Raw genomic sequence first — 12,161 nt, 5'->3', positions numbered from 1 at the left:
TAAATTTCAACTTACATGTTAAAAATAATCTCCAAATCACAAGTTTGTAAGTCACCAAAAGGAAGCTGCTGTCACTCAGGAGGACCTGAACAGACCAGAGGGGTGGCCCACAGGAACCTCATGGAATTCAAGGACAAACGTGAGGTCCTATGGATAACGTATCCATCGGTACAAGTGGTGACTGTCACACGAGGTAGCAGATCTGCCAAAAAGAACCTGGAGGTCTGGTGGACAACACCCTGCTTGGAGCATGATGCTGGAGAAGGTGGCCTGATGACCCAAATCAATCTATGCTTCTATGTTTTTAAAAAGTGATTTCAAAGAGGAAAGAACTGTTTCTATTCAGAGCCATAATTATGAAGTGATATTAAAAAAAAAGAGAAAGAAAAAGAGAAAGGAAAGCAAAACAAAACCACCAAACAGACAGACTGCAAGATTACAGTAACCACCAAATGCAGCGTTCCTGCATCAAAACTTTCAATCCTCATATAAAATAACAATAATCTTTACACGTGAAACAGGCATTGCTTCTTCAAAGCAAGTATCTGTACTGCAGATCACAGCAGGTCCAGGGAATGCACACTTTCGCTATGTGTCACAGACCAAGCATGTCCATTCCACATTGAACTTGACCATGGACCTCTTCCTCCTGGTTCTGTGTTCTTCTGGCCCCAAACCAGGTTATGCCTTGGTTTGTTGTTTTGGTTTGTTTGGATTTCACTGTTTAGGTTGTGGTTTTCTTTTTCCTTATTTGGTTTTTTTTATAAGTAGGACAGTTTTCGAACTGAGTTGCCTGACTCCTTTCCATTTTTTCCAGAATAAAAACTGCACACAGCCTTAGCCTCAAAAACTGTGATATCTTTCAGAAGACATGGAAACAATATCCTAAATAATTTTAACCACTTTCTCAATTTCTAAAAGGGATGGATGTACCATCCAATGTAAAAAATCCATCTGCCACAAGAAACTCTGCAACCTCAGCTACAAAAGCTTTTTCCTAGTGAAATGACAAGAGGTTGAATGCAGCTCATTTAGGAATGAAGGACGCAAAGAGTTAAAGCTATAGGAAAGCAACAAAATTTAGAGCAGTATAGATTCTTATTCCTAGTTATAAAAATAAATACAGACACTTGCTGAAAACTAAATCTTTAGATGAAACTGGATGTCTTAATCAACCTTTCCGGTATCAGCTGTAAACTGTATCAATGTTAACAATTAAACCAGTAAAACCTCCCTCATTTACTGTCATCATTACAGATACAGTGGAATCTTCCCAACTGTGAGAATACCTCATTTAGGCGCACAACAAACTTAGATTAGAAAGCAACACCTACTGTTTCTAAATGCAAAATACAGTATCAACAGCTTACTTGATACCTATATCAATGTTCAGGGAAAAAAAAAAGAATTAGAGAAATATTCTTGGCTTTCATTTTAGCCAAGATCTAGCATTTCTAAAACGTGGATTCTTCTCAAGTGTCTTGCATTCCAGTCAGTTCAATTCACTATCGGCAACGTTTCTCTCGTATAATAAAAGTTTGAAAAGAGGGAAAAAAAGTATTTTGGCATTTTTCACATGCCTGTCACAGTTAAGAGTATATAGGGCTTTGCTTTTAATTACATTCCGGTTTCAGCATTTTAAATTGAATTACCACCTAATTATAGCTTCATATAAATCTTTAAAAATACAAATTATGCCTTAACAAAATAAGGAAGCTCAAAAGGGGATATCTGACCATTTGAGCTACTTCAACAACACGCAGCCTTCTTGCCATCTAAAGGTACTCAACATCATACGAAGGCCAAATCAATGTACTTAAACAGTTACTAACAAGCCTTCTCAGCAAATAACTCAAAAAAAACACTGAAATTCATTCCAGTTTTGGACTGACTCTGCATCCCCATCGAAACAGATTATCTTGCACCAATTTAACCAGATATACAAGTGGGATACAAGAATACTAGAACTTTTACAAGGCAAATTTTTAGAATTCAGCAATACTTAATTCACCCTCCGAAAAAACAATGCAACACTGAGCTGGCAATATACACAAGCGTGTAAAGTCATCAAGATTTCAAGTTTCACAGCCGTCACTGGGACCTTTGCTGGCATCAATACAATTGTAACCACGTCACTCGCTCATTTTCTCCATAACGAAGTTTCTGCCAGAAAGCAAGAGCAGCTCCGTTCATTAGGACCATCACAAAGAAAGTTCCAAAGACAGAGAAGTACAGGCTGCCATCCTGCTCACCCTTCTTTGCTTGCCAGTCCGAAAATCAGAATAATTTGGGAGAACCATGGAACAGAAGAAAGATAAAAAGAAAAGGGACATTTTTTCACTGAACTACTTTATTTTTTGCAACATCACCTGACTAGAGGTGGGTACAAAGAAGCACTTCACGCCCCCAACACCCAGCCTCGGTAGATCCCATCCTAACACCACCACCAGTGGTGCCGCCAGCTGCTCCTGGCTGCAGGAACAGGTAGTCTTCCCACAAATGCTTCCTTCATTTCCAAGTGTTTTTCAATTCCTCTAACCACATAACCAAAGATTTATGCCTCCAGTTAGGAAGCGAATTGTCTATTTTTTTTTTCTAGCCAGACTACTTGCTTCCAATTACAGCGTTAACTAGGAAATGCAGAAGAAATCCATGAATGTTGACCTTTCTCTTCAAGGGTTACTTTACTGTGAAGCTATTAAGGAATGGTGCCTTTGTGATAATTGCTGCAGTGGATAAATCCTTCTTCGCTCTCTTCCCACCAAAAATTGAAGTATTTGCTGCATCTAATGTACGTTTGGGTGTCTTAGCCACACAGATATGCAATGTAAACAATATAGCGGTAAATATTCATTTTCTGTGGGATTAAGCCTAAATATGCTCTGCTGTTTGGCACCGTAGTCACAAACTGCTTCTAAAAAAATAAAAACCTCCACCACCACCCAGACAGTGTAGGGGAGAGAAGAGAAGAGATGCCACATAAAGTCACTGGCTTCCAACAACACTTCAATTTCCATATGGAAATAACAGGAAATAAGATGTACTGAATTTTAAGCACCAAGGCAACAAAAACACATTAAGATTTCATCACACAAGAACTTGGCTGTAAAATTCGTAATTTTCTTGATCTTTTTAAAGAGTTCTCATTTTCAGGGACATCAGATAGCTAACAGACCATGTATTCTACCAACCAGCTAAAGCAGACATTTGCATTAATCTGCTGCTGTTAATTAAGTGGTGGAAATGCATCTCCCCTTCACCAAGAAATCTCCTCTACAATCAGACTCCTTGTCAACCTCTATCTTTTTACAGCCCACGTTATAATGATTATTCTCCAGATGATTTCCCAAGGATAAGAACACAGGACTTACTATACCTTGGCTCCAAATCATATAGGTCTTCCAAAAACTGCTTTTATATATCCTGTCCACCATATCTGTCTATGAAAAAAGTGTTACTACCACCTTGTAAGGGAACCAGACACTAGACATATAAACTTCATAATGATGATGATTTGAAATCAGAATTCGATTTGATTTTGAAGGCAAATAAGCTATGGGAGTTGAAAGCCAGGCTTTGGCACAACTAGAAGCATAAAAGGTTGGACAACTAGGTAGAATCAGTAAGCATTAAAAACACTGGAGTTACTGTTATTTCCAAACCCCCCATCTAAAACTAATGCTATGACAAAAATGAACCTTTATAGTTAAACAAAGAAAAAACATTTGTCTATCCTCATTTGCAAATTGTCCAAAACCACCACCTAAGGAAATAAAATGCCCTCAAATTCCAGAAAGGTGAGAGAAAAAAGGAATGATATTTAAATAGTTTGCATCAAAACCAGCTGAAAACTACTATTCACACTAGCAGAAATTATCTTCGTGCACCCCCATATAGCATAGAACAGCTTTCCCCTCACACAGACCACCCCCCAACTTAGACGGCATCCAGCATTTGAAGATAAACTTATTTAAGCTTTTTCCATAAGAAAATACTTGCAAATAAATGCAAATAAACCCATGACAGCAGCATCTCACCAGAAACATTTGTCAAGCAGAGTTCTACTAGAACTAGGCTTCTATGTTCTAATATTGTCTTCGCACGAGTACAGCTATTTTTCATAACCCAGAAGATTTAGGGTTTGTAACTCTTGTTAAGTATTAACAGATTACATAGAATTAGTAACAGAATTTTGATCTGTAATCCAAGTTATAACATCAAGCTGGTGCCACGAAACTTTGTAAACTACATAATATTTACAGTTATTTAAATGTATCTATGCTTGAGAACAGTATAAAGTGGTTTTACAAATGCTGCTCTCAACAGCAGCAACAAGAGCGCTGAGCTATGGCCCAATGGTAAAACACATCACACAAAAAAGAGTGTACGCTCTTATAAAAAAGGAATCTTGAGCAGAATTCTACTTTAAAAGCAGTACCAAGTCCTAAGTGTTTTATTGCTCTGCCTGTGCAATAAAGAGATTAGAGTTCAACCACAATCATGGACAGCTCGCAGAGAACATACCAGCAGAGACAATTTCACAAACTATACTTCTAACCCTTTGGCAGGATTTTCAAGTGCTACCAAATTAAAAAAAAAAAAATAAAAGTAAAAAAAAAAATCAAAGGATAGCAAAAAAAAAACCCCAACCAACCAACCAATCACATTATACTAGTAAAATTAAGGGAAAAAAAACCTCACCTCCCACCCCTCAATTCCTCCAGAACACCCAACCATTCAGCTTCTGAAGCTCCAGCAGTATCTTGAGCTTTACTGTTCTATCTAGACATCATTCTCACTAATAATTGGTGTGAGACAGGAGAAGAATAAATTAAAAATCAAAGCATAAAACATTCTCCGTGCACTGAAAAAGCTATTTCAACTACAAAGGTATCTTTCACGTGCCATTTCCTCTAGCTAAATTACTCAATAGCTTCTGAATGGCTTGAGAATGATCTAGAATTAGGAAAAAAAGCACCAAGACTCTTCTGATGTGCTTGGTTTTGCTTAGGTGATTTTTAACGTGAACTGAGCTTAAGTGAGTTTTAACAAATACGAGTCTGGTCCCCTGTAAAAGACTTAAAGCTGTGGAACTACTTTGATCAGGAACCACCCAGGTACTAAAGACAGAACAGGTAGCTCAGGAGAGACGATGGTTTGGGAAATACGGAGGTGAAGAGTAACAAAAGGAAGCATGAGGTGTTAAAAACTACAGCACCCCCAACAGAAGATTTTGGTTAAAGGCAACGCACTACTTCAACATCTCCCATATTTTTCAGCTGCATAGGGTATATATTCTGAAACATCAGAGAAAATTATGAAAGTATATATTCTCTGTTCCCGAAATGTCATAAAATCTCACTCAGCAATCACAAAAACCAGATGACACAGAAACACACTTCCTTGGGGGAAGGGAGAACACAGATAATATCTAAGGAGAAGTGTTCTTTGATGAACAAGCTATTTATTTACTATTTTTCCTTTTTAAGCTCACCTACAATCTTGTCTCACCTACAGGAGAGGCACAGGAAGCACATTCAATTGTTCATAACTATTTTATTATTACTTCAGGATCTTCTGTTCTTTACGAAATCAAAAAATACACAGCGGTTTATATAAAAAGTATATTAAAGGGCACATGGAGAACTTTGACCCGGGCACTTTGTTTTCATGTTTAGTTAATATGCATTCATCTCATTCTCTTGAGTTAGTACAAACGGGCGCAAACCTACACCCACTTCTATCCAAGCATCCACAAATATTTTAAAGCCTAATAACAAAACACAGATGCTCTTTTTCAAACATCTTAGTCAGAAATGAGAAATATTTTCACTCCCTTAGCAAAGATTATTAGATTAACTGGGAATTCCTATCCATTTGGAGCACATTTGTAGGATCTCCTACAGCAGTTTATAGCTATTAAAACAGAATGCCTTCAGCCTGAAGACCACTTCCACACCCACCACGTAGAAAAAAAACCACAACATTTTCACCTACTTAAAGAACACTGGTATTAATTGGCTGTGAAAACAACTGCGGAAAATAGTTGCATATAAAAATAAATTAACAAATACAGAAAACCAACACCTCCCCCCTGACACACACACTCAAGAGCAGCTGGAGACTCCAGACCAGAGAAAGACAAACCAAACATCTGCACACCTGAACTCCAGGATTTCTTCAACCATTGCAATATTCTTTAAAATACAGCCTGGGCAGAGATTTTCAGACTAAAGACTGGAAAAGAAACAACTTGGTCTGACAGTAACACTAGAAGCAATTGATCATGTATGATTTCAAACCAAAACAAGTCACAGAAAAGAAACAACTTAGCAGAATGCCTGTACTTCATGCTAAAAGCTTACATAATCTTATAATTTCGAGCATAAAACCAAAAGCTTGCTGTTAAATCTATTTATTTTGGACCTACACCGGGACTGCAGACACTCCAAAATTTTAGGCGAGTAGAAAATAGTTTAATAATTGTTAAATACCGGAACACTTAATGTGTAATACTGGAATAACCACCAAAACAATGTCATTAACATCAGAAGCAGTCGGAATTGCAGCCAGTTTCCTGCTCATTTAGCAAAGATTAATTCCACCTTCACAGGCAAGAGAAACATCCATTTTGCCTTACCAAGAACAACCTGAACAAGAAATGTTGAAGAAAATATGGCTTTTGTTGCTTAAGTGTTCTTTTTAATAAGTAGGATACATGAAGTCAACAAGATCACTATTCTGGGCTCTAGGCAAACGGATCTTAGAAGGACGTGGAAGGCAGAGACAGACATGAAGAGCAGATGGCACCGAGTCTTGAAGAAACTGTGAGGGGGGGGAAGAAGTTTCCCTACAGAAAATATTACTGAATTAAAAGGAATGTTGCTCGAGTAACTTAAAAACTGCAAGACAAAACTGCCAGAAGAAACCCTGGTTTGTTTCAAAAAAGGAACAAACTGCATAGCCTAATACAAAAAAAAACAGACCAGCGTTCTGCCTGTCCTTAACCTGCTCTGTTATTTCTCGAGTTAAAACAGAAAGGATTTTTTTGGTTTATTTCTGGCAGCGCTCGCCATTTCACAGCACATTTAGCGCACACGGAATTGATCAATACCGCTACAGACAGAAGACTAGACTATCCATTTACTAACCACAAGAAAAAGTCCTGTTCAGCAAAATCCTGTACATTATCACCCTGGAATTTTAAAAGGCATTGTTGTACGGATCTCATCCCTCCCTCACACCGATTACAATGAAAAGCTGGGCACTCGCCTGCCAGATTTCAGACCAGCACACCGCGCAAGAACGTTGAAAAGTCTATTTAAACCTCAACAGAGGACCGTATACACATTCAAAGCATAAGCAGAAAGCGCGAGGCTTGCCATGTAAACAAATATTAGATCCATTACACGGATCATAACAGTTTTTTTTGGTGAAACTGCAGGAGCTTCAAGCAGGAATGTACCAACTGTTACCCCAACCACTGGTTGCTCCCATAACATGACCATTTTCCTCCTCCTCAGGACTCAGAGTTGGCATTTGAAATCCAACTTCTGCTGTTTTAAAGAGAAAAGTAGTGGCTATTTCTTTTTTTTGCACTACAAGGCAGAGACGCATTGAGTAGCAAAATACAAAGCGTTACAAAATACTGTTCGGAAACTGAAAATCCGCCTTCTCAGGCTCATTCTGTGCATACATCTATACACGCACACACCCCTTCCTATCATTAAAGGACGAGCTGATGGTTTCAGAGCAGTACCTATTCTAAACTAATGAAGCATTAATGAAGATTGCCATTCACCACTGAAAGTCCAGAGTAAGAGACCTAATTGAAGTTAAGATCATTTCCATTCAGTCTTATTTAAGAAAAACAACAACAACTCCCACACACACCAAAACACTAATAACTGCATTGCCAAATGACTGTGACACTAGGTGGTTATGTCTCCCCATTTGTTCCACACAACTGATCTGAAATCCAAGCGCTGCACGCGTTTGAAGTGCTCATGTTATATGCATTTCCAAGGATAACGATAAAACCAGCTTCTGCCTTTAGTCAGTTTCATCCCCAAACATTTGTCATGTGAAAAAACTAAAGATTTCTGCTTATTCACACTAATCCACAAAGTTATATCAAGCGTTCAAGGGCTGACCTCAAAGCCTTATGTTAAAAACGGTAAAATCAAGAACGTTCACTTACCTGAAGAACAAGAGATAAGAAAAACAGCAAACGCCAACTTAGTAGCAGCTCCCATTTTCCAATGCTGTTAAAACATTTAAGTGACTTTAAGTATCCAGTTTCCTGGGTCCTGCAAGCTGGAAAAATCTCCCTTCTTGCTGAACCACTATAAAGCAATCTATAGCAACATTTCTGCAGCAAATGTTCATGAAACAGTAAAATCAAATTTCTTTAGACACCGACGATCTCCCTCCTGCACTTTCTTGCTAGAATCCGGGTTGAGGGATGGGTATATTTGGAACCGTGTTTCAAAACACACGTGTCATTTGGCTTCTGTACAAAGGGTGGCAAAATTTAATTCATAAAAGTACGCTACGAATCCACGTTTGAAAAAAAAAGTCAACAATGGAGCCGCTGGACAGGCCAAAGTCTCTGAGCACACTCCAACTTGGCCTTTCCACACCAGGCTCCGTGAAGCATCACTCGTGGGTGCCGAGTGTCGGGGAGTCAGATCGAAATCTGTAAACACGATGTTTCTAGTCCTGGCTCCTCTTACACAACATGTAGTGTTTGGAAGAAAAGTAGCTCCATTGCAGTTTCAAACCTCAAAAGCCTCCAGGTGAAGGGGAGGAAGTTTTGTCAGGTTCTTTTTTTTTGATGAAAACTACCTTTAAAAGGCAAGCCACCAGCTGCACGTGGGCAACACCTCGGTTTTCTTTAATAATGCTGAGGGTTTTAGCGTAACCCCGGAGAGGAAAAGGGGAGAAACAAAGAGTTTGAGGGCAAACAAACCTTCGGGCTTCCCGAAGAAGTGGCAAATCTCTAGTCCTGCCGCCCGTCGGAGCCGCACATCTCCCCTTCTCCCGGGCCCGGCAGCACCAGCACTCCCCGATCCCAGCAAGATTGCAAATTCTTCTAAGAGATTTCCATCCCCTTCCCCCGCCAAGAGGCTATATTTGGTATTTAAACACAGAAGAGCGACTGAAAAAAAAAATTAGAAATATATATTATATATATAAAACGCAGTATCCAGCCGCTGGGGAGAAGGGTGATCTATTCTTTGTGGCGAATCCTTCCCTGGCCGCCGTGCTGCTCGGAGAATGGTGCTCCGGGAAGGGAGGAGGGCGGGGGGATGCGGCGGCCGCTCCTTCCCCCCGTGCAGCAGCCGCTCGGTGCCTCTTTCCCGCTGGATGCTCCTCTCCAACTCCTCAGCGGTTTCTTCCTCGCCCGCTGGTCAAACGCAGAAGCGAGACAGTCCAGCCCCCCCCGGCTCGATCCCGTTCTTGCCTTTTCCTTCTTTTTTTTCTCCTTTTAGGAGGAAGGGGCGAGCGGCAGCAGGGGCGGGCGGGCAGAGCCTCCTCCTGCCTCCCCCACCGCGCACCAGGCGAGCCCCGGCCGGAGGGCGGCGGGGGCGGGAATCCCCTGGGCACCCTCGGCCCTAATTCTGTCCCCGGCTCACTCCCGGCTCCGAGGAACCCAACTCTCTCGTCTCCCGGGCGGCAGAGGCGGCGCGGCTGAGCCCAACTTTGTCCCTCCAGGAGTGCAGTTTAGGGCTTGGCGAGGAGAAAAGGCCGAGCCCGGGGGTTCTCTCGGGGCGGCGGCGGCGACAGGAGCCGTCTCTAGAGTCTCCCGAGTCCAGCTGGCAGCTCGGAACAGCCCTCCGTACCCTGCTGCTGTTGCTGCTCCCCTGTGGTAATTTCATATCTACCCATTCACTTGTGTGGCGTGGAGAACGGACCCAAGATGGCGGCGCCCGGGCGATTGTTTTTGTTTCCTCTCCTCCTCCCCCCCCCCCCTCCCCCACCCTCTCCCCTCCTTTCCCACAACCGCGGCCGCCCGTCGCGCGACGCCGGGATTGACAGCCGCGCTGCCCACTCACGACCCGCCGGCGGCCGCTTGGCCCCGCCTACCTCCCCTTTTCCCCGCCCATCCCAAAGCGGGCGGAGCGCGCTCTTCCCGCCCCTACCTGCCCGCGCGCCGCCTCGCGGGTGCGCACACGCGCTCCCCTCTGGGCGCGGCCCTAGCGCCGCCCGCCCCACTCCCGCCCGCCTGCCCGCGTCCGGCCCCGCTGTGCAGCGCCAAGGTCGGTGCTGGCCGGAGTCTGTCGCCTCTCGCCTCCGTAACGCAGTTGCGTGTGCGTGCGTGTGTGTGTGTGTGTGTCCGTGTCCGGGGGGGCCGCGGTGCCGGCCGGCAGGTGTGAGGGTCGGGCCGCGCCGCCCGCCGCCACCTGCTCGCTGCGCCCGGCCCCGCCGGCGCCGCGGGGGCAGCAGGGCTGGCGCCGCCCGGTCACACCCCCCGGGAGTGTTGGTGCACCTTTGCGGGGCTCGTTCTTGGTGCTGGGGAGCTCTCCTCCTCCCCGAGGTGGGGCCCGGCGGAACAAAACCGCCATAAAACCCGGCGTGAGAGCCGGTGTGGAGCTGTGAGTTGGTACCAGCGCTATGTTTGGGTGGAGAGAGGTTCTCCTGCCCCTCTGCTCTGCCCTGGGGAGACCACACCTGGAATCTTGTGTCCAGTTGTGGCCCCTCAGTTCCAGCAGGACAGGGAACTGCTGCAGAGAGTCCAGCGTAGGGCAACAAAGATGCTGCAGGGAGTGGAGCATCTCCCGTGTGAGGAAAGGCTGAGGGAGCTGGGGCTCTGGAGCTGGACAAGAGGACACTGAGGGGGGACTCATTCCTGTTTACAGATATCTAAAGGGTGAGTGTCAGGAGGATGGAGCCAGGCTCTTCTCGGTGACAACCAGTGATAGGACAAGGGGTAATGGGTACAAACAGGAACACAAAAGGTTCCACTTAAATATGAGAAGAAACTTCTTCTCACTAAGGATGCCAGAGCCTGGCCCAGGCTGCCCAGGGGGTTGTGGAGTCTCCTTCTGTGCAGACATTCCAACCCGCCTGGACACCTTCCTGTGTAACCTCATCTGGGTGTTCCTGCTCCATGGGGGGATTGCACTGGATGAGCTTTCCAGGGCCCTTCCAGCCCCTGACATTCTGTGATTCTGTGAAGCCATGAATTGGTACCAAAGGTGTGAAATGCTGCTTTCCTGGCTCTGCCTTCGCCCCCAGCCCGGGTGCCACTGCTGGCCCCTATTGGGACATGGTGGTGGGTCCTGTGGTGGCCACGCTCCTCAGGGACACCATCACGTCAAGAAAGTCCCTAAATCCATGTTTGTACCTACATAGAGCATCAGGTGTGGTTTACCAGGTGTGCCCTGTTCACCCTGAGCAGGGAACTGTGCTCACATGGTGGCCACGCTGCCTTCTCTCCACCTTTACTTGCTCGGCCTCCTTCAAATCACAACAAACTTCTGTTTCCTATCATTGTCCTTTGGCTGCTGCAGTCTAGGGGCGTGCAGTATTTATTTGTAGGGGGATATCTGTCAGAAGTTGCCGAAACGGGCACAACGTTGCGTTGTTTTATGTGCCGTGCAAGAGCAGAACAAATGGCCTCTGCTTCCAGAACGTGGGTATAAAGCAGCACATGTTCTTGGTTCGGAACAAAGGAGGGAGAGAGCAGCAATGGTGAATAGTTACTAGTGTTCTTGCCTTTTGAGGAAGATGCGTATATTGGTGGTACTTTGCGCCCCTCTAGATAAAACATTTTGGCACATTTCTCCCTAAAGAACAGCAGTTCTGCTCCTTTGTATGTTTGGTGAGGCTCCTTACGCTTTTTTTTTTTTAAATGGATGTCATAAAATATGAAAATGAATGAAACAGAAGACATGTCTCAGATCTGGAGATCAATGTGGGAAATCATAAGGTCCTTAATGTTGGCCTTTAATTTCTTTATTTTTATAAAGGGCTGTGTTTGCATAAGCAAGAAGCACCGAGTTCTCTGAAAAGTGGCAAGTCATTTGCTAACCACATATATAGAGTGATTTCACAGACCTTCCTTTTCAGATGGCTTGATGGCATGGTCTGGGTGTTTGGTGATGTGAATAGTAGGTGGTACTGGATTGGAAGGAATATTATGGATAAGATATTTC

The 12,161-nt window shown here is 43.8% G+C and overlaps 1 protein-coding gene across 2 annotated transcripts in view; it reads right to left on the bottom strand.

Moving 5' to 3' along the window:
• The window catches only part of ACVR2A (activin A receptor type 2A), a 61,592-nt gene extending 51,642 nt beyond the window's left edge, over positions 1-9,950 (bottom strand). Inside the window, exons 1-2 of one of the 2 annotated variants that reach the window (XM_080347343.1) lie at positions 8,972-9,950; positions 8,201-8,264 (exon numbers count right to left, since the gene is read on the bottom strand). In XM_080347343.1, the coding sequence (XP_080203469.1) occupies positions 8,201-8,255 (55 nt within the window). In that variant the 5' untranslated portion in view covers positions 8,256-8,264; positions 8,972-9,950. Of the gene's footprint in view, positions 1-8,200 lie in introns of both variants that reach the window. The other variant, XM_080347344.1, reaches the window with a different exon arrangement.
• Positions 9,951-12,161: the final 2,211 nt, after the last annotated feature.

The sequence above is a fragment of the Nesoenas mayeri genome, assembly GCF_963082525.1.
Source record: "Nesoenas mayeri genome assembly, chromosome: 6".
Taxonomy (NCBI): Eukaryota; Metazoa; Chordata; class Aves; order Columbiformes; family Columbidae; genus Nesoenas; species Nesoenas mayeri.
This window is presented reverse-complemented; position numbering and strand designations above follow the sequence as displayed.